This window comes from Leguminivora glycinivorella, chromosome 19 (genome assembly GCF_023078275.1).
Source record: "Leguminivora glycinivorella isolate SPB_JAAS2020 chromosome 19, LegGlyc_1.1, whole genome shotgun sequence".
In the NCBI taxonomy this organism is placed as follows: Eukaryota; Metazoa; Arthropoda; class Insecta; order Lepidoptera; family Tortricidae; genus Leguminivora; species Leguminivora glycinivorella.
This window is the reverse complement of record NC_062989.1, coordinates 2827066-2847086: the sequence shown is the minus strand read 5'-3', so window position 1 is coordinate 2847086 and position 20021 is coordinate 2827066. Positions and strand designations below refer to the sequence as shown.

At 36.8% G+C, this 20021-nt stretch overlaps 2 protein-coding genes across 3 annotated transcripts in view; one reads left to right on the top strand and one right to left on the bottom strand.

Moving 5' to 3' along the window:
• Positions 1-2045, bottom strand: part of LOC125236545 (phosphorylase b kinase gamma catalytic chain, liver/testis isoform) — a 40389-nt gene extending 38344 nt beyond the window's left edge. For both annotated transcript variants that reach the window (XM_048143385.1, XM_048143386.1), the window contains exons 1-2: positions 1701-2045; positions 105-280 (exon numbers count right to left, since the gene is read on the bottom strand). In XM_048143385.1, coding sequence (XP_047999342.1) covers positions 105-280; positions 1701-1789 — 265 coding nt within the window. In that variant the 5' untranslated portion in view covers positions 1790-2045. The remainder of the gene's footprint in view (positions 1-104; positions 281-1700) is intronic.
• A 535-nt stretch (positions 2046-2580) lies between these two features.
• The window catches only part of LOC125236310 (gustatory receptor for sugar taste 43a-like), a 235047-nt gene continuing 217606 nt past the window's right edge, over positions 2581-20021 (top strand). The window contains exon 1 of the mRNA XM_048143062.1: positions 2581-2749. The gene's annotated coding sequence lies outside the window, so the exon portion shown is untranslated. The remainder of the gene's footprint in view (positions 2750-20021) is intronic.

Sequence of the window (20021 nt, the reverse complement as noted above, 5' to 3'; positions counted from 1 at the left end):
ATCATGTGTTAAAATATCTGCAACTAATAAATTAGGACCTTATATACTCGGGCAAGTGATTGCAAATATTTATTATTTAGTGTGTGCTATAACAACTCACTCACTAATATAAGGGTGACCAGCAACCATCCGCAGGATATGTATCTCCTGCTTCGTGGCGTCTCTCATGGTGTGTGTGTCTACTCCGTCCATGGACTCCTGACTGAGGTCTATGATTTTGGCGGCATACTCCCGCCCTGTCTCCTTCTCTACACATCTTCGGACGGTTGAGCTGATGCCCCTGTAACATAAAATTATATGTACAGACATTTTGATGACTGTTCTGGCATAGCCCATAGTAACCCTGCTAAGCAGTGGTCCTGGGTTTGAATCCTGTTCCTTAGTCATGGATGTTTTCTATGTAAATAAGTATTTGTATTCTATATATTCTGTTGTCTTATTAATTTTTTTTGTGAAATTAACTGGAAGTTTTTAATAATTTTTTCTACTCCCAAACTGTTATTCGTCATTTACAGGGTCGAGCATAGATCGTTAAAACCCTACATAAAAGATGCCCGCCCCTGCCCGGCGCCCCGCGCACCCACGCATACGATATAGCTCTTAAAGTATTGTTAGGTAGCCTTTAAGGGATATAGTGTGGGTGCGCGGGGCGCCGGGGGCTGGCGGCGGCGGCGGCGCGGGGGAGTGCGAGCAACAGAGTGAGTGCAGGATCATTACAGAGGACAAGTCAAAAACAGGGAACAGTGCGAATTTCACGACAGTTATTCTAGAAAACTATTAAAAAGTAAGTGCATGGTCGTAGAAAAAGTATTGTATGCAACGGTGTTTAACTGAGTCAAAAAATACTCGTGGTGTCTTAATAACAATTTTCAGCTTCGCCTCAAATTGTTACCCACGCCACGTATTGTGCCGTATCCACAGTCAATAAAGACATGGATGGATGAAGTAAATATAAATTTACCTTAATTTTAATGTAAGAAATTATATCCTTAGTTAAGAAACATGTCAATTATTTTTCCCATTTAAAAATTTAAGCAGATTATTTAAAATAAGATAAAGATAAGATAGATAAAATATCGTTTATTCAAGTAGGATTTTACAACCTCTTTCGAATCGTCAAAATTACATTAAAATAAATTAAAAAATAAATAACAAATTTACAGAAACATTCATGAATCTATTGGAAAGTATATGAAAGAACCAAAACAAATTTAAATAGTCTTAAACAATTTATAATAAAAGATTTAAATTTCTATATTAGTAGATAAATTAATGCAGTATTGTAAAGTAACCATTTTATGTATATTTTTAACGCAAGACATACATCAATGAGACTTCAGTAATGTAAGGATAGATATATGGCTGAATGTCACTTATAGCTATCAACCTAAAGCCGACTTCACTAATAAAACAGTACTCTACATCCATTGAGTCAAATGTAAATGAACAATCAGACGTCCTTAAACTCTGGATATATCAAATTATAATCGGATTCAGTCGAAAATCGATGCCGGACGGCGTTATTGCTAGGTTTCATTCTGAAGGTCAAACAGACAACATCACTATGAGTAATGTAATGTTTTTGTACGTCAACAACGGACGTTTGATCACTCGTCTTTTACGCTAGCCGCTCTTGGCAGACTCGCAACTCCAAAGAAATCACGTTCCTAGCGATTGACTGTCCCAAATATAGATCTCACCTGCCTATGATTTCCTTGGGCTCATATTTTGCGTAGAACTCCTTCGCCGCATCCTTATCAGGCAAATCATCGTCTTCTTCCTTCGCCATGCTGTTCACTGTTGCTGTTATACTTTATATCAACTAATTAGGCGTAATTACTCGCTCGCAATGACGAAAGGTTACTGTGAGCAGCTGACAGCACACAGAATATTACAATAAATTACCCTAGTTACATAAGAATTAAGAGCAGAAGAATTTATTAAAATATTTAGGGGCTCTATTGACATTAAACGTGTAAGTTATTGATTATTTCGCGTAAAATAATTAATTTAAATAACATTGGCTACCGAGCTGGTAAAATAACTTGAAAGACAAGACAAGACAGAAAATAGAATAGAGTTGATTAGGTGCGTTTAAGGGATAGTTACAAAATGTTAAAAGTCAAATACCTATGTAAAAAAATCCTAATTCTGGAAATAATAAAATAATATCTGACGTTAAAATAAAAATTACAAAAAATCAGCAACAGCAACAAATGTGATAGGTTTATTGATTAAAATAACAGGCTAAAATTAATTTGAATAGGATGTAACTAATACAACAAACTACCTTTGTAAATACTCTGTGACTTTTTTTTTATAAAACGTAACTTAGACTTTGATCTTATTGTTCAACCTTTGTTTACTTTATATGAGGGTAAAAAAATAAATAGTTGTATTAAATGAATCTATCAACATAATAAAAATATATTTAAAGACAACATTTTGCTATTGTTTCATTATTTCAGATTTTTTTTTAATTGAGAAATATACTAACAGCTGATCGTAGTCTATGGTTGCCTCTGTTTATTATGGTTTGTGCGGTATCTCTTTCTCTCTCGGTATGTTATGTTTCTCTCCCGCTCGCGCGTGTTTTCGCTTATTGTTCCGTCCGTGCGATGGTCTTCAATTTGATAAAGTTACGAAAATTTCGCTTCTTTCTGTTTTCCCTTGTGTTTAGTTTTTGTGCAATTTAACCTCAGGACTTGGATTACTGTGCTACATCGCAGGACGGAGCTCAAATAAGCAGGTAAGCAGCTATTACGCATTGAATTTGGTCTTACCTAGTGACATTATACATCTTTTTGACAACCTTGAGCTATTGAATGAAATAGGGTATCAATCAAATAGATTTTTATTTTCTTTGTTTGATTTTTGGCGAATGCTTGCCGTTTTTGAGGGAATTATGGGGGGTTCTAGCGTAATTTTGCCCTGGAATGACTACTAACATCGACTTCCAATGAGTGTCTACAGCTGTTTAAGATACCCACCAAGTAGAATGAAACAATTTCAAGTTCTATTCTAATAGGTTTCCAAGGACTCCCACCACATGTTTTAAAAGCTACAACTTAATTTTCGCTCATAAAATGGTTGTGCTAAACAAAATCTCTGCAATATTGCAGTATGTTTATCTGCATTGTCATTATATTTAATAACATAAGAGTCAACTTGTGATTCTTTATTGGATTATGTCACAATGTTGTTATTGATTATTTAGTAGGTTAACTTAAGAAGGACCATGATTTTAAATTAATTAACATTTTAATTAGGTTACTGTACACATAATGAGAAAATTTTCTTAGTTATGACATCATCCCACTGGCTTTGATAGACATTGAATCGAAATTACAGGTTATATTTTTATCAAACTACTATATTTGCATTTCTTGTTTTCAACCTAAAACAAAAATAGTTGCCATGAAGAAATTTGTTTACAAAGGGGTCCCCAGTCTCTGCTTCTTGCTGTGTGTACTAAAATCATCACCGCGGCAATTCATATAACTCACAATTAGCCATACCCTGTTCAAAGTTTTTCAACCCTAAACAGCTGGGAAAGTCTCTTCTTCTTTGCATCTTGTTACCCTCTGCTAGGGTGTTGGGCTCGAATCATATTTCTCCATTTACTCCGGTCTTGGGCAGTTTGGGTAACCTCCTCCCACCCCATGCCTAGCACCCTGAGCTCCTGCTGAACCGAGCGACGCGGCCGATTTAGGGCGGCATGGTTTGCGCTTTCCGGGTATATTCCAGGTGAGGGCCATTTTGAATAGGTGAATATCAGGGGTCAGGGAAAGTGTTAGACACATACTGAAATTAAATACAGGATGGCCTGATTTCAGACCAATGAACTTTTATTTTTATTCAGTGCAATTTATAAATATGTGCTGTAAACTGGCAAGTAGGCCATTGGTTCTCAAAATAACTGGTGCATTTATAACCACAATGTGTTGCTGATTGCATTCATTGGCTGTAGGTCACGCTATCTATTTGTTTTTAATTAATTGAATATTGTGGTGACATTAAATGATTGTGTGTTATTCACACTTTTAACTTTCAATTAATACATAACATAACAGTCATGAGTGGACGACAGACCTCATAGACTGGTACCCACGGAGCCACACAAGGAAGAGAGGAAGGCCCAATCTCCGATGGTCTGATTTTTTAACAAGAGTTTTTTGATGCATTCAGATTTCAGTAAGTTTTATTTCATCGTTATAGGTGCTCTAGTATCTATAATTATGTTCTTAATTATAACAATTACTGTATATATCTTATGAAACTTGAACTCCCCTATTGTGGACTCCTGTTATTTCAGTGTACAAAAATTAAAATTTTGAAAAATCTCCCTACCGCAACATAGTGGACCGATTTTCATGAAACATGGCTAACAACACTCCTGACTAACTCAAAAAAAACAAATCTAAATCTGTTCATCCGTTCGGGAGCTACGATGCCACAGACAGACACACACACAGACAGACAAACAGACAGACAGACAAACACACAGACAGACACGTCAAACTTATAACAACCCTTCGTTTTTGCGTCGGGGGTTAAAAATGAACATTTGAACAAGCAATCAGACATAAATGATAGGTCATTTGGTGTTGTAAGTTGTAAACTCAGCATGTTGACCTTGCCAAGATAAGATGCGTAGTAATATGCGCGCCGCGTCATAGATGGCGCTAGTGGTTATGAAAAATGCTTTAACATGGCTTTAACTTGTAATGGGGAGAAGGGTTAAGGCAAGTATGACATTGCTGAGATAAAAATGCGCGGCGGTGTGAGCATCGGATCAAAGAGGGCGCTAGTATTTATGTTGCTAAGAAAAATAATTTCAATATTATTTACTTGTGCAAGAAATAAAAAGTCTTTCAACAAAAACTGAGATGACGATCCGTTTTGAATCCGCTCTGCCTATGAAGCCAGAGGTCCCGAGTTCAAATTATTTGCATGATAATGATAAGAAATATTAATATGAAATAGTTGTTCTTGACACAGGACCATTTTTATGTAATTATTAATATTTACAGCCCCTCTAGCACAACTTGCCTTGTCGCGCGCGTCCATACTTGAAGTCGCGCTTGATGTATGGACTCGCGCGCGACATAGCAAGTTGTGCTAAAGGGTCAGATGTAGTGCGAAAAGATTTGCCTTCGTATTGTTACGGAAACGTACGAACGTGTCATGCTATTTCAGTCAGTCTCAGTACAAGATGTACAGACACTGACTGAGCTAGCATGACAAATACGAACGTTTCCGGAAAAATACGAAGGAAACCCTTTTCGCACTACATTTGTATCGTATTCTAAGTCCCTTAACTATTGTGTAGTTCCTTAAATATAACACTTTCACTCTCCTTCGTACAGTACTGGACAAAATTCTTCATACACCGACATAAAAAAATAAACTTTCTATCATAATTTCTCTACCCTTAAACTTAACATCACAGTTGTGTTGAAAACTTTTGGCTAATTTCATGGCGTACAACATACAGACAACAATATATCAATGATTGTACAATTATCGTTTTACAGGGGTATAAATATAAATATTAGTACTTTTGGCTCTGGACAAATTTGATCATACAGTAATTAAAATACGAATGAAATGCAATGTATTAGTGTGTATGGCTGTCATCTGCTTTAGATATGGCTGCTTGTCTCGGAGGAACATTTTCATGTACAAACTGAAGGTATTTATCTAACCCAAGCTTTTTCCTGTGTCCCTTAAAGGGATAAGTTCGCCTTTGTACTTATAATAAGCTCTTTTTCCTGTGTGTTGTATTATTTTCTGGTACAATAAAGTGTTTTACTACTACTACTACTACTACTACTATGCTACCCTAGTTACTCATAATTTTCGCGTCCTTCAGAATAATCTCACTAGGAGCTAGAACAAAGACCGAGTCAGGGCAAGGACACGACCAAGGACGTCTGTCCCCGATCAATGTCTTCTCTTCATGTCGCCCTGGTAATGTGGGGGTTATTCAATGAAAGGATCTTATTTTTATCGCAAATACCTTTATCAATTGAATGGTTCTATTCAATTTGATTTATACCCCTGCGAATTCTAATACCTACTTAAGGGTACCTCAAAGTTGAAGCGTATTTTAAACGGTTACGCAAATGATCGGATCACTCATAGAGTTTCGGAATGTAAAAAAATATTTGAAACTTATAGTACTTACGAAATTTGGATAGGATATTATTTTATTTTATTTCTTGGAGAACCAACAGAAGTAGATATGTGACCGGTCTGGCTCAGTCGGTAGTGACCCTGCCTGCTAAGCCGCGGTCCTGGTGTGGTGTAAGGTGTCCCCAATATTTATTTATCTATTCTCCTTCGCTCTTTCATACTTTTTTGAGCTTAAGTTTCTCTATAAATTGAAATACTTATATATCATACACGAAAGAAAAAAACGGCAAGGCCCACTGGTAGCCGAGCCGGGAATCGAATCCGGGTCTTCAGCTTACGCGGCTCACGTCTTTACCAATAGACCACACGGCCACCCAAAAAAAAAATTCAGTAAAATAATTTGATTTCTTCCCTAGTTGCTTAAGTTTCTCTCTTTAATATTGAACTAATGAATGAAAGGATGAGGGAAATCTACACGGAATATATCTAAGGTACATGAATCGATTTGAACTAAGTACTAACTTTTTTATCTTACATATAATTACTACGTATTCTAGTATTGACCTGTTTTACCGTGGAAAGCCAACAGGTACATATAATTACCATTCTGTCGCCATACATAGCCATGTCAAGGTAGCTTAGCGCTCATAAAAGCTATTTTTATCCCTCACTTTTACACCGGTACCGTTAGCTCTCATAAGATAAGATAAGATAATCATTTATTGCGAACCATGGTTACAAAGTTGTTTGCATATAGGTACATAGGATCACATGGCACCCTGGTGGGGTATGGCAATTTTTAATACATACTATTTAAACTTAATTACTAATTAGGCTTATTATAAGTGTGTATCTTCCATATACTCTTGGATAGAGTAATATGCCTTGTTCAATAGTAAATTCTTGAGCTTAGTAGTAAATAGGGAAGTTTTATCTACACATTTTATCTGGTGAGGTAGCTTGTTATATATCTGTATAGCTCTATAGTAAGGACCTCTTCTGTATATATCTAAAATCGGTTCTGGCAGGACGAGTTGGTCTCTACGACGGGCGCTCTTGTTATATTCGAACAAATGTATGTTATTTTTGACAAATATAGCTATTTCTAATATGTATAGAGAAGGGAGCGTTAGTATTTGTAGGTTTTGAAAATGTTCTTTACAGCTGTCGGTCTGGGGAATATTACTAAGAATACGGATGCATTTTTTTTGTGTTATAAATAACTCATGTGCGTTGCTGCTATGACCCCACAATAATAGTCCATATCTTAACCAGGATTGTGCATAAGCGTAATATGCTGACAGAGCGCACTGGGTGTGTGTATTGGACTTTAAAATGCTGAATGCAAAAAGGAAGGACGATAATTTAGATTTTACTATAGCTACATGTTTTTTCCAGTCAAGGTGATTGTCAATTGTGATTCCAAGTAGATTACATTCTGATTCTTCTTTGATGTTTAGGTCCTGTAAAAGTGTTGTCATGTCGGTTGGTCGTTTTTGATGAGGTCTAAATTGTATAATTTTTGTTTTTGCTCGATTTATGATCAAATTGTGATCTAAAAGCCAGTCTGATATGTTATAAAAAGTGTGTATAATATGAGAGTAATTATTCGAGTTATTATCATGACTAAATAAGAGGGAGATGTCATCCGCGAATACTATGCATTTACTGTTGGTAATCTTTGGGAGATCGTTTATATAAATTAAAAATAACACACAGCCCAGTACGCTGCCTTGTGGAATGGAAGTATTGACAGTTAGCCATTTAGATTTTACTTTTTGCAGATGACCTGAGTTTTTACATTGGTGTTCGATTTGTACGAATTGCTGTCTATTTTTAAGATAAGATTGGAACCACTTGTACGCGTTGCCTCGGATGCCAATTTCATATAGTTTTTTTAATAAGATTGGGTGCGATACTCGATCGTACGCTTTGGAAAGATCTAACAGTAGGCCTATGGAATAGTTTTTGTTTTTTATATTTTCTAGTATATGTTGTATGTAGTTGTAAATGGCTAGAGTGGTCGATCGTTTCTTTCGGAATCCGAATTGATTTTTGTCTAGTAGGTTATATTTTTCTAGAAATGCATTGATCCGATCTGCCATGCATCTCTCAAATATTTTTGATATGGTTGGTAGAAGGGCAATGGGTCTATAATTGGTGAGATCATATAATTTGCCACCTTTTTTAGGGATAGGTTTGATGGAGGCTATTTTTAGTTTATCAGGGAAACAACATTCGTTAAAAGACTGGTTGATTAATGACGTTATGGGTGGGGTTAACTCATGGTTGCAAGCCTTGATTAGGATGGGGGGGATTTCGTCAAACCCGCAACTGTGTTTATTAGGGAGGTTTTGAATGATGTTGTGGACTTCTTGCTCGGTTACCGGGTGAAGAAAGATGGAGTTCACGGCAGGGTTTGGGCCATGGCGACCGCTGTGGTCGCGTGTCCCATCATTTTGTCCTACTGTTGCAAAGTATTCGTTAAACGTGTTGGCTATAGTTTGTGGGCATTCAACTTTATCATTTTGAAATTTTAATTCAATATTTTTGTGACGCGTTTGGACATTTTTTCCAGTAATATTTTTGATTACATTCCACATGGTCTTAGTTTTGTTTTCAGCTTTTTCCATTTTTTGTATGTAATTTAGTTTCTTTGCCATTTTTATACATTTTTGGAGTATTTTGGAGTATGATTTAAAATGGGATTTTAATACATGGTCATTGCTTTGGTTTACAATTATTTTAAGCTGTCTTTTATGAAGACATGATATTTTCAGCCCTTTAGTAAGCCAAGTTTTTTTGCAACTATTTAATTTAGTTTTTTTCAGTGGAAATGACTCATTCAGTAATTTTGTTAAGTGATAATGGAAGATGTTATAATTGGCGTTAATGTTTCCATGGTGGATTAAAATATTTTCCCAGTTTATATTTAGTGCAGCTTTAAATTTTTGAATGTTATTTGTGTTGAAAATACGTTTAACAATGTAGGTGTTGTTAAAGGTTATCGTATTTAGCTTAAATTTATATATCAGGCATTTATGGTCGGAGAGACCCTCGTCTTCTACATACACATTACAGTTATTGTAGTTAGAAAATATAAAATCAATACAGGAAGCTGTATTCGTTGCTGTTCTAGTGGGTACATCTATGTGTTGGTGAAGATTAAACTCAAGCATATTATTACTAAGCCTTTCGTAGTTTGGTGAATTTTGAAATTTATTGAAATTAAAATCACCGGCGATAATAATATGCTTGTAACTTTTTGCTTTTATTCTATTTAACAGTTTTTCTAGAACATCAAAGAATACGTCTACATTTCGATCAGGTCTATAAACAGTTATGAGTAGTATGTTAGGTTTGATTTCGATTCCACAGCACTCTATGATGCCTTCTACTGACAGGTCTGCGATTTCTGGGATCTCCTTATGCTGAGTGCCTTCCTTTACTAAAATGGCGGTGCCGCCTCCTTTGTGTTCGCTTGATGATAATCACTTGATAACCATTACCAAGAATCTTTTTAACTTTTTATCGATAAAATTTACATTTAGATGAGTCTTTTATGTGACATGTAACCCACTGATGTACAGTCACCGGCATAAATATGTGATGATTTCTATACCTTGTCACATTAACGTCTTGTTTGAAATAGTATCATACGAAACATACGAAATTGTCAAACAATTAAAACCGACAAGGTACAGAAATCATCATGCCCGGTGACTGTATATACAATTTGAGTGGAAATATTTGATGTCTGTGTCGTCCATAACGTTGTTTTTTTTTTCGTTTTAGGTTCCCAACCTATCCTTCCAAAAATATTATCAAAATTTCACCGAACACTCACTCAAAAAAAAGTCAAAAGTCTTCACCTCGACATTGGCAGAATTCACCCCGCTTAAATTAGCGAGGAGTAAAAGCCATGACGGAAAAAAAAAAAAAGAAAAAAAAGAATCTTTTTAACTTTTTATCGATAAAATTTACATTTAGATGAGTCTTTTATGTGACATGTAACCCACTGATGTACAGTCACCGGCATAAATATGTGATGATTTCTATACCTTGTCACATTAACGTCTTGTTTGAAATAGTATCATACGAAACATACGAAATTGTCAAACAATTAAAACCGACAAGGTACAGAAATCATCATGCCCGGTGACTGTATATACAATTTGAGTGGAAATATTTGTTTTGGGACCATTCGTTCATTAGAAATACGGTTTGATATTTTACATACAGTCAATATTATATTTGTAACATATGGCTTTGGTTTCATTGCATTTAAACGACATATTTATTATCATTGATCAATTCAATTCCCGATGTCTTACTTGGCTGGCGTGATAACCCAAAATGAGCTTAAAAGGGACTTCGCAAGATCAAATTGAAGCTGTCCTGCTCATCCTTCGAAATATCGTTAGTGTAAGGGACCATCCACACACAGGCGACGCATGTCCTGAGACGCGGAACGGACGTCAGCGCCGCGCCACCTGAATGTAATTTAAAAAACGTCTCCTTAGTACATTTTGTATAGGAAGGACGTAAGACTCGCCCCCAGGCGACGCGCCCCAAGCGACGTCCCTTGCGCGTCCTTCCTGCACAAAATGTAGCTACTAAGGAGACTTTTTATAAATTACAATCGGGTGGCGTGGCGCTGACGTCCGTTCCGCGTCTTAAGACATTCGTCGCGTGTTTGTGTTGCCGCTAAGGCCTGAGAGGGCGCTCGGAGCGTTCGGTTCGACTGGGCGTGCAACGGAGCGGACTGCAGCCTTGCACGCAATGCAGCGTTGACGCAGGACACCTGTATGAGTTTCAATTGTTTGAATGCACGTCGCACGCCCCGCCACGCTGCACGCCCAATATGAGCGTGTCCAAAACTCAGCCTTACAGGAGGATAGAGTGGATTTTGATCTCCGCGAGCTCGGCGTCGGCGAAAGCTGGCGCAATACCGCTTAAGACCGATTTTATGTGGTACTAGGTTTTGCCCGCGGCTTCATCGCGTTAGAAAGAGACAAAAATTACCCTATGTCACTCTCCATCCCTTCAACTATACCTCCACTTTAAAAATCACGTCAATTCATCGCTCCGTTTTGCCGTGAAGGACGGACAAACCAACAGACACACACACTTTCCCATTTATAATATTAGTATGGATATAAAAATGTGTCAAGGCTGAAGTCCCGTGAAAGTTATTTTTATCACGCGCCCTTACATTGAGCCCTCTTTGGTGCGACCTCTGTACCTTATATTGAAGCAGTTATCCTTGTTTACATCTAATTTAAATAAGTATCTTATTTCTGCCATTGCAATCTATACTTGTAATTCTTGAGTAGGTAAGTGCATATGTGCACGGTGCATTGTAGGGATTAGATAGGTAGGTTCCTACAATACATATTAGGAAAAAAAATATGGTTATTAGGAATTAATTTCATGAAAAAATAGTACATTACGATTCAAGCGCGTAAAAAAGGAAGTTCGAAACTTAAAATAAATTAAAACACGACCGAAGGGAGTGTTTTAAATCGACACGAGTTACTAATTTCCTTTTCGCACGTATCGTACGTCGTTTTTTAGCACAGATAGCCCTCCGAAGTTTCGACCTGACATATAATGAACCACTTCTCGCACTAGTGCGTAAAAGACACACCATCTGTACTGAAAAATACTTATTTAAAACGAATAGCAAACACATACATTGGATGTTAAGTAAACTTGTTACAAGTTTTCTTCTTTATTTTTGGCATGGTGCCACAGTATAATAAAGAGTGCTATCGTACCGTACAGTATGGCCACTCCCGCTCCCCGCTGAAAGTGCCCACCCCCGCTCGGTTACCTCATAGTCACCGCCTGTGAAAAACGCGAACAGTCACATCTGTTCGCGATTTTGAACAGTCATACCTGTCATACCTCATTTATACAAGCATGGTACGCGTACACCAGCTTAAAATGTGTGCTGGGAACGCGCCTCTTTCATATATTTGATCGCCAGCGTCAGAGATGTGATGGTGCACAAATTCGCACAAGTCAGTTTTTGGTTTGGGTGAATGCCCGGCTGTTTTGATGTGTCAAGAAAACGTAATTATTTTGTTTAAATGTGTGTCTGTCACTTGTCAATTACAATTTTCCAAATTAAAGAACCTTAAATTACTTTTTGACAGTAACAACGCTGTCTGGGCCTTTCCCTAAGTACAGTCAACCAATTGGAGCCCTAGGCCACTGTAGAACTATGTCATAGTGACGTTATAAATCAGATTGTTAGAAATCTCCTACTGCTTGTCATTTTTGACATGGTTGTAGAGTGGCCTAAGGTTCCAATTGGTTGAAGGTACGTTTTTATACGTTACAAAACTTACAATCTTACAACGGTCGTTAGAATGCGCCCGTTTGGGATTCCCATACCCCAAATTTGGCCAATTATTGTTGTGTATTCATAGCGAAGCGTCTGGTTTTTCTGAATACACACTACTTTTAACCAAGAAAAGCTACAAAAAACGAAGTGAATAGGATTAAAAATAAAGACAGTAAGTATTCTCACTTCTCTTATAAATCAACTTGAGTTTTTAGTTACGAAAAATGCTGCTACTTTTCAATGAAGCCACAGAACTTTTAGGCATTGACATCTACTCACCAGTGGGCTTTAACTTTTTTATGTCTGTTTTAGTATCCCACTGTTGGGCAAAGTCATTACTTAGTTCTCCACTCGACCCAATTCTTAGGCTTATTCCCACCATTGTGAGCAAAATGCGTGCAAGTCATCCCGCCATCTCCTTTCGTGGGCGGAGTAAAAACACAAGCCAAGTATTTTTCGCCAAAACCAATTTCCAAATAACTCAACGTGACCAAAACTCAAACAATATCTCAAAAGAAACCGTTCAACCTTTGTCAAATTTCCAAGTAAATTCAAACATTTCGTGTACTCAACAATCCATTGACTTCTACTAGAAGTTTATGTATTTAAAATTTTTTATGTATTTTTAACCTTTATGTATTTAAAAATAAGGTTTCAAAGCAGCGAGGTACTGTTAGCGATAGTACGTACGAAACGAGGTCATTAACCCGGTATTTCTATTTCTGAGTGCGAACAAGTTGCGTATTTTATTGAACTTATCCTTATCGATGTCGGCCTCGGGGTTTATGCATTACATAAATCTTAGATTGCACGGACATATACACATTTAGACAACTCCTATATGAATCTGGACGACTAGAAAAGAGGCCTATACTTAGCAGTGGGCGCACATACACCCCTATGGTATATCACTAAAAAAGCTGGCCATTAGTCGATATAAATAAGTAAAAATATAAATAAATTAAAATAGCGTATTTGGATTGACACCATAGAACTACTTATATAAATGTATATAAATAATTTTGGCCACCTTTTTTAGTGAAATATATGCCCTATGTGGGGCGATAAAGGGTTGATATGCTGATGATGCATTTGCAGTATCTGCAGCACCAATCGGCAGAAAGGCACCATGAATTCATTACGAGCGCCGATTTTGAAGCGGGTCTTATGAGATCAAAGATTGATAAAAACGTTGCACGTAAGTGCTAAGCTTGAAACGCTGCATGATTTAACTATCAAAAACGAATGTTTGAAGCCATATAATAGTTATTTGTTATACAAGGGGGCAAAGTTGTATTTTAACGCCGAGTGTGGAATTGAAACACACGAGAAGTAAAATACATTTGCACCCGAGTGTAACACAAAACTTTTCCCCTCACTTTAGCGAGGAAACTACAACGCAAAAATTGCGTTTATCACTATAAATGGTAAATCGTCTTAATTACTAGATTCACCCACTTTTATCAATTTTAAAGCTGTTAATTTGACTTTATTCAAGGTCAAATTACTTTACCCACTAGTGGATAAAATGCGTTTTTACCCGCTGGTATTAAAGGACAAAACACGTGTTTCCGAGCTAGTGAGGGGAAAATGTTCTTAACCATGTAGGTAACAAGTTGCAACTGGAAAATTCATACGAAAAGGGCTCAGGAACACCTAATCACTCAGGTGCTAGTTTAGCAAAATAGTTCTAAATTCTAATCATAATAGTCCGTGTATTGATAAAGCCCTACTTCCGTATGCTGTGTCAAACAGCATACTCGACATCAACATTCACAGTTAAACATCAAAAATCATATTTAACGACAGAACAAAGTAATAAACCATCAGCAAAATAACTAATCATCGAAAACATTCTGGTGGTAGTAACTATAGATAAATTCGATTCGGTAGGTACCATAATTTTGTCTTGTAACTCCAGTTCCCGTAAATTTTGACGTTAAATAATTGTAAACCCGCTTTCTGGGTCAAACGCGATTACAGACAACGGGGACAGGCGAAACTAAATTAAAGCTTGTAAAAACTGATATTGATATCAATCAGCATGGCACATTTTAAAAGTCAATCGCAGGTCGAACACGATAAAATATTATGTATTTTATTTTTCCGACGACGTTTCGGCCAGGTTGCACTGGCGGTGGTCAGGGTCACGGAAGACTTCTGTCCTGTCTACCTTCCGCTTTACGCGCTTGACCCTTGACTCCCTTGAGTGACTTAAAAAAAAATGTTCAAACCACAAGAATTTAAAGTGTTCAATCGGTGTGGTATTTCTATTTGGCCTACGTCGTATATGTCTGCGATTCGCAAACGAGTCGAAGTGACCGGTCTGCGTTAAGTCCTCTACATATCCTCAGATTTATCGCCGGATAAACTATGCAAGTAACTCGTTCATTTGGTTGTACCGTTTATACAATCCTATAATATTCATGCCTTGTATGATCTTGAATGAGCATTTTGTTTTACAAGCAAATATGTTAGAAGTCGGTGTTGCTCTGAGAATTGATTAGGAGATACAAATAAGAATAGAATAAACATTTATTCATGAACACATTCAAGACAAAATACACATAATAATAACAAGACAGAAAGGAATGAAGTGCCACAAAATGGCCTCACCGTGTTGCTGGTGACTTCCAGCGCTAATCTTCCGATGAGACCATCAATTGAGAAAGATTCACGGAGGGTAACAGACAAAAGAAAAACAAATCACATACAAGAAAGTGGTCAAACAGATAAATAGAATAAAAGTGAAAACCTTACAAGAACAAGAGAAATACCAACAGACTGTGATTGAAATATAAAATAAAAAAGACTAATAATAAACAGAACACACTAAATTAATAAGCGGCATCGATTAGCATAGTTAGCAATTTTTTTTTCTTTTTTTTAAATTTCAAAATGTCTTTTAGGTGGACTTCTTTACTTGTTCGTTAATACATTTTCAATCTGTTAACTATTCCAGCCCGTATGTACTAATATTAAGGTACCAGTAATTAGTCTGATGGTTTTATAATTTAGACATTTTTATTCACATATTAATTTAACCGTAAATTTTAGCGAAACCTCATTGAAAGTTTAAGATTATTCAAGTGCAATTGGCCCTTTAATTTAGTTTTAAAGGACTTTTCACTATGAAAATTATTTACTTATTATTAGAATCATGTAATAAGCATCTGTATTAGAATTTTTTCACTAAAACGTATCCAAATGATTCGAGACGGCAGCTCCAGTTTTTACAACGCGAATATTTTACCGTTCTGTGTCGGATATTTGAAAGTCAAGACGTGCTCATATTTTTAGAATTTACATTTGAGCATAAAATTTATTTTGAAAGGTGATTTGCGAAAATGTACGTCCTTTGGTGTACAATTTGTAGAGTCGGTTCGGAGAGAGATTTCTCTTTCCGAACAGACCTTAATAAGAATAATAAGTCAGATTGCCATTCACAGATTCATTTGAAGTTGTTTTTGGAAGAACTTAATATCACCACACGCCTCTCCAAAATATGCCAGGAGCGAACCCTTAGATTTTTCGGTCACATCATGAGATCACCAATGCATAATATGGAGAAGTGTATCATCTTGGGGCGAATGAATGGTAAACGCGCTTGGGGTGGGGCTCGTAAGAGATGGTCTGACTGTGTGAAGAAGTCGACTGGCGGCAGCCTATACCGTGCAGTCCACATGGCTTATGACCGCGTTCAATGGCGACACGCTACTTGTGGTCGCGATCCTCAGCATTGAGGGAACGAGGAAGAAGAAGAGAAGTTGTTCTCGGTTAAAACTTGCTGAAATCTGACGGAATTCTTTTATTAAATCTATGAAATAAACAAGTTTATTTACACAGAAATATAAAAAGAAATGTGTCTAAGACAAAGTCCAAGTGCAAATTTTGAAAGGTTTCACGTTCGGTCTCAGAGTAAGATAGAGAGTCGGGACAAATCGAGGATGAGGGTAAAATAACCCCTAAAGTTGACGCTCCCTTACAATAAATATTACTATAACTAAGTAAACCTAGTTTGCATGACTATCGGAATAACGCTCACGCAAGGTAGATGCCCAGGATCGCCCATAGTGGAGGAAGTAGGAAAGCGGTATCTGGCAAAGGCCAAGATAACATAAATTAATAGACGAAGATTCGCTGAGTGCGCTTTTTTTTTACATGGGGAATGCGTTTACGCATACCGCTGGGTTTAAGATGGTGTGCCACCCGGTCGGTTATGTGGGGCTCGAGGCTGTAGAGAGGCCTCACTACCCACTAAACCCCATGGTGTCCTCTCAGTCTCACCGCTTTATGTGCGGGGTCCCGGGGAACTATTACTGCGTCCGCGGCCCCGCAACAGCCATCCCGGATCAGGATCTATCGCCTGGTCGGGCTTTGAGCTGACCAATCCTCACCGTGGGAGCGCTTCCCGGACACAGGGGTCGCGCTCTCCAACTCGAGAAATGACTCCATCCCTATCCTAACCTCACCCAACTTCATTCTGAATAATATCAATACTACCGAAGGTCACACGTACACATATCACAGGCATCCCTACGTACCTATCTCGGAAGTGCCAACTACATTGATAACAATGATAACGTATCGATATTAGAGATAACACAGATTGATTTCAATCGGCAGATTTACAAAAATAAAGTAAACAAAATAGGTACTAGATTTTTTTCCTGTGGGAAAGAAGCTTTTAAATTCTGAGGGAAAATCAAAAAGACTTACATCTTCGTGTATTCTACCGTAAATACAGATTATCGCCTCATATTTCTAGCCGTCTCCAATAGCCTAGTAAATCCTTATTTTTCCGACCTCTACTAACTTTACATACTCCCATATGTCATATGTTATCTATTTGTCACGATTCTCATGTATGTTTACTTGTTTGCATATTATTGGCATCACGTGCATTGCACATTTATTCTTACCAAGATATAATAATTTCACTCATATAACCAGTGGTCCCCGAAGACGTATATTTTGTATTGGTGTTGAGTTCAAGTTATAAAGGTTTTAATGTGGAATTGTTTTTGAAACGACGCCGGGAAAACGTGACGGAAAATGAATAACAATGTTGCCATTGTAGGCGTTATTGTATTACTATGATATATTATAGTAAAGTGAAGATACTCATTATTTGCTTTATGCTTCTAGAGAATTGTGATCGATATGTTTGTGTGGTGTCACCTTTTCGTCCCTTTGCAGCAGTGACTATTGGCAGCTTATAGACGCCTTTTAGACGCGGGCATGTTACAAAATCCTTTTATGAACATAATTTGTTGGCTTGAATTCATAGTAAATTCTCTGTATAAATAATATGTATTCACATTGTAAGTACTTTTTGCAACTTACGAGTAAGATTAAAACGCATGGTTTCCGGCTTAACAATGGAAGCTAAAAAAAGCTTGCATGCATTGTAATTAAAATGATCATCATTCACAGTGTTAAATATGCATTTAAATGCATTTTCAGTTCTGCATGAGTTGCTGTAACATTGCCTACACGAACATCTTTTAGTATTTATCAAGTGAACGCAATTACAATTTTCATCTAAAATAAAAACCAGCAAGCCTCTGGGATTACCAGTACTTAGTTTGACAAATTGCTCCCCGCTGTGACATTCTGTAGGTTATTTTATTTATAAACATCATTTTGTATTGATTGGTACTTAAAAGTTTTTTTTATGGAACACTGCTGTCTCATCTTTTTTTTGGGTGTTGGACAACGACAAGACTGTTTAATTCCCTTTTCCCCATATTTTATTTGTTAGGAAAACTTACAGCTAAAGTTACAATAAGGCTTATAACATAAAAACAGAGCCAATAACAAGTTTCCACAGATAGAAACTGGGCAAAGTACATGCATGCAAAGATATAGAAATTTTTGAAATATATTTGAAGATTTAGTACTACATATGTATCAGTATTTAAAGTACCTACAGTAATAATGAGTTTGATCAATGATATTCCCTTTCTATGAAAGTAATCTTTGAATGGACCAACTCCCATCCTGTCTGTCTGTTAAGAGTTTTCCATACTGCTCAATTATTTTCGAACCAGAGGCATGTGATCTTTTTCTTCTTAACTATGGGCATTTTCAGAATTAGGGTCCCCCCAATTAGCGTAAGTCGTTAACAAAAATTAACTCGCTGTCAGTTTTGTGACGACCACCGTCTAAAAATTTACTTTTTTCACATTCTGAATGTAGATTATCGATTTATCGCTTAAAGTTTATGTAACTAACACAAAAACAATATTTTTATTGAAATTTCATGCTTAAATATCGTCACAAAACTGACAGTGAGTTAATTTTTGTTAACAACTTACGCTAATTGGGGGGTCCCAAATTCTGAAAATGCCCCTATGTGTCTTTGTGTTTCGACTGTTTCGAGTCCATGCTTTGAACTTGCAGCTTTCCAGATACGTCAAGAATTTAGACCGTTGGTCAGAAGTTTTGTCTGGTAATTCAAAATTGGTATTCCGAGATGGTAATCATATTTGATTCATGCATGCACTCAAATAAAAAAGCTCAGAGCTTTAATTGTTATTTAAGTGCTCTTCCTCCGGATCCTATCTTGCCTTCAATTTATCTATTTAGTTATACTTTTTTTATTATTATTATAAATGGGCTTACTCTTGGCCACAGACTAGCCAAAGGCAAAGACGTGGCCTACGATGGAGTGAGCTCGCCCAGAAGATGATTATACTATAACTCTTACTACTTCTAGGTGATTATTGATTTCGGAAATTGCAACTTCACGCCTCATTGCACTAATTATCATGTCAAGTATTGGTATTTATATTTCGTCATAATTCATACAGTCATTATTTGCATGGTGGGATACAAATGCGTGTTTACGTTTCTTTTTATATGCAAACGGAGTTTGCTGTTGGTTAATTTTATGATATAATTGAATTGAACATGAACAGATTGCTACACGAAATATAGTGCTTGTCGCTATTACTTAATATGCTTTAGCACCGTTTTTAAAGTTTTTCTACTGTAGTGCAACTTCCTGAACAAGTTTTTAGTTTATTATTGCAGAGGCTGGGAAAAGGCAATTCTTGGATGAGTATGTTGCTGCATGGCTCCGTACATTTTTAGTCGATATTTCCTTGTAGTTTTTTTACTCATTTGTCCCAAAATAATGCAGTTTCATTGACTCGATCATGTGAGTAAACAAACATGTTATCTTGTTTATTTGTTTGTTTACAAAATGGCCTCGTGCATCTGCGCGCGCGCCCTTGTGGCAATAACCTTGGAATCCGCGAAATGACCGGTTTTCGACCTTTGGCCAACGAAATAAGGTTTATTGCTGTAGTATTTGATGTAGTACGAGTTACTCGTAAACATGAGTATGATAAGAGTCCTTAAAAGATGATAATGATAAGTATAGAGATTTATTAGCCGTAAAAAGGTAATTTAGGGCAGTGTGTACAATGACGAAGCAAATGATACAGTTAGGTACTTACAGTTAAATTGGACATGTTCTTACTAACATCGTAAAGGCAAAATTATGGACTTAGCAATGTTAGGA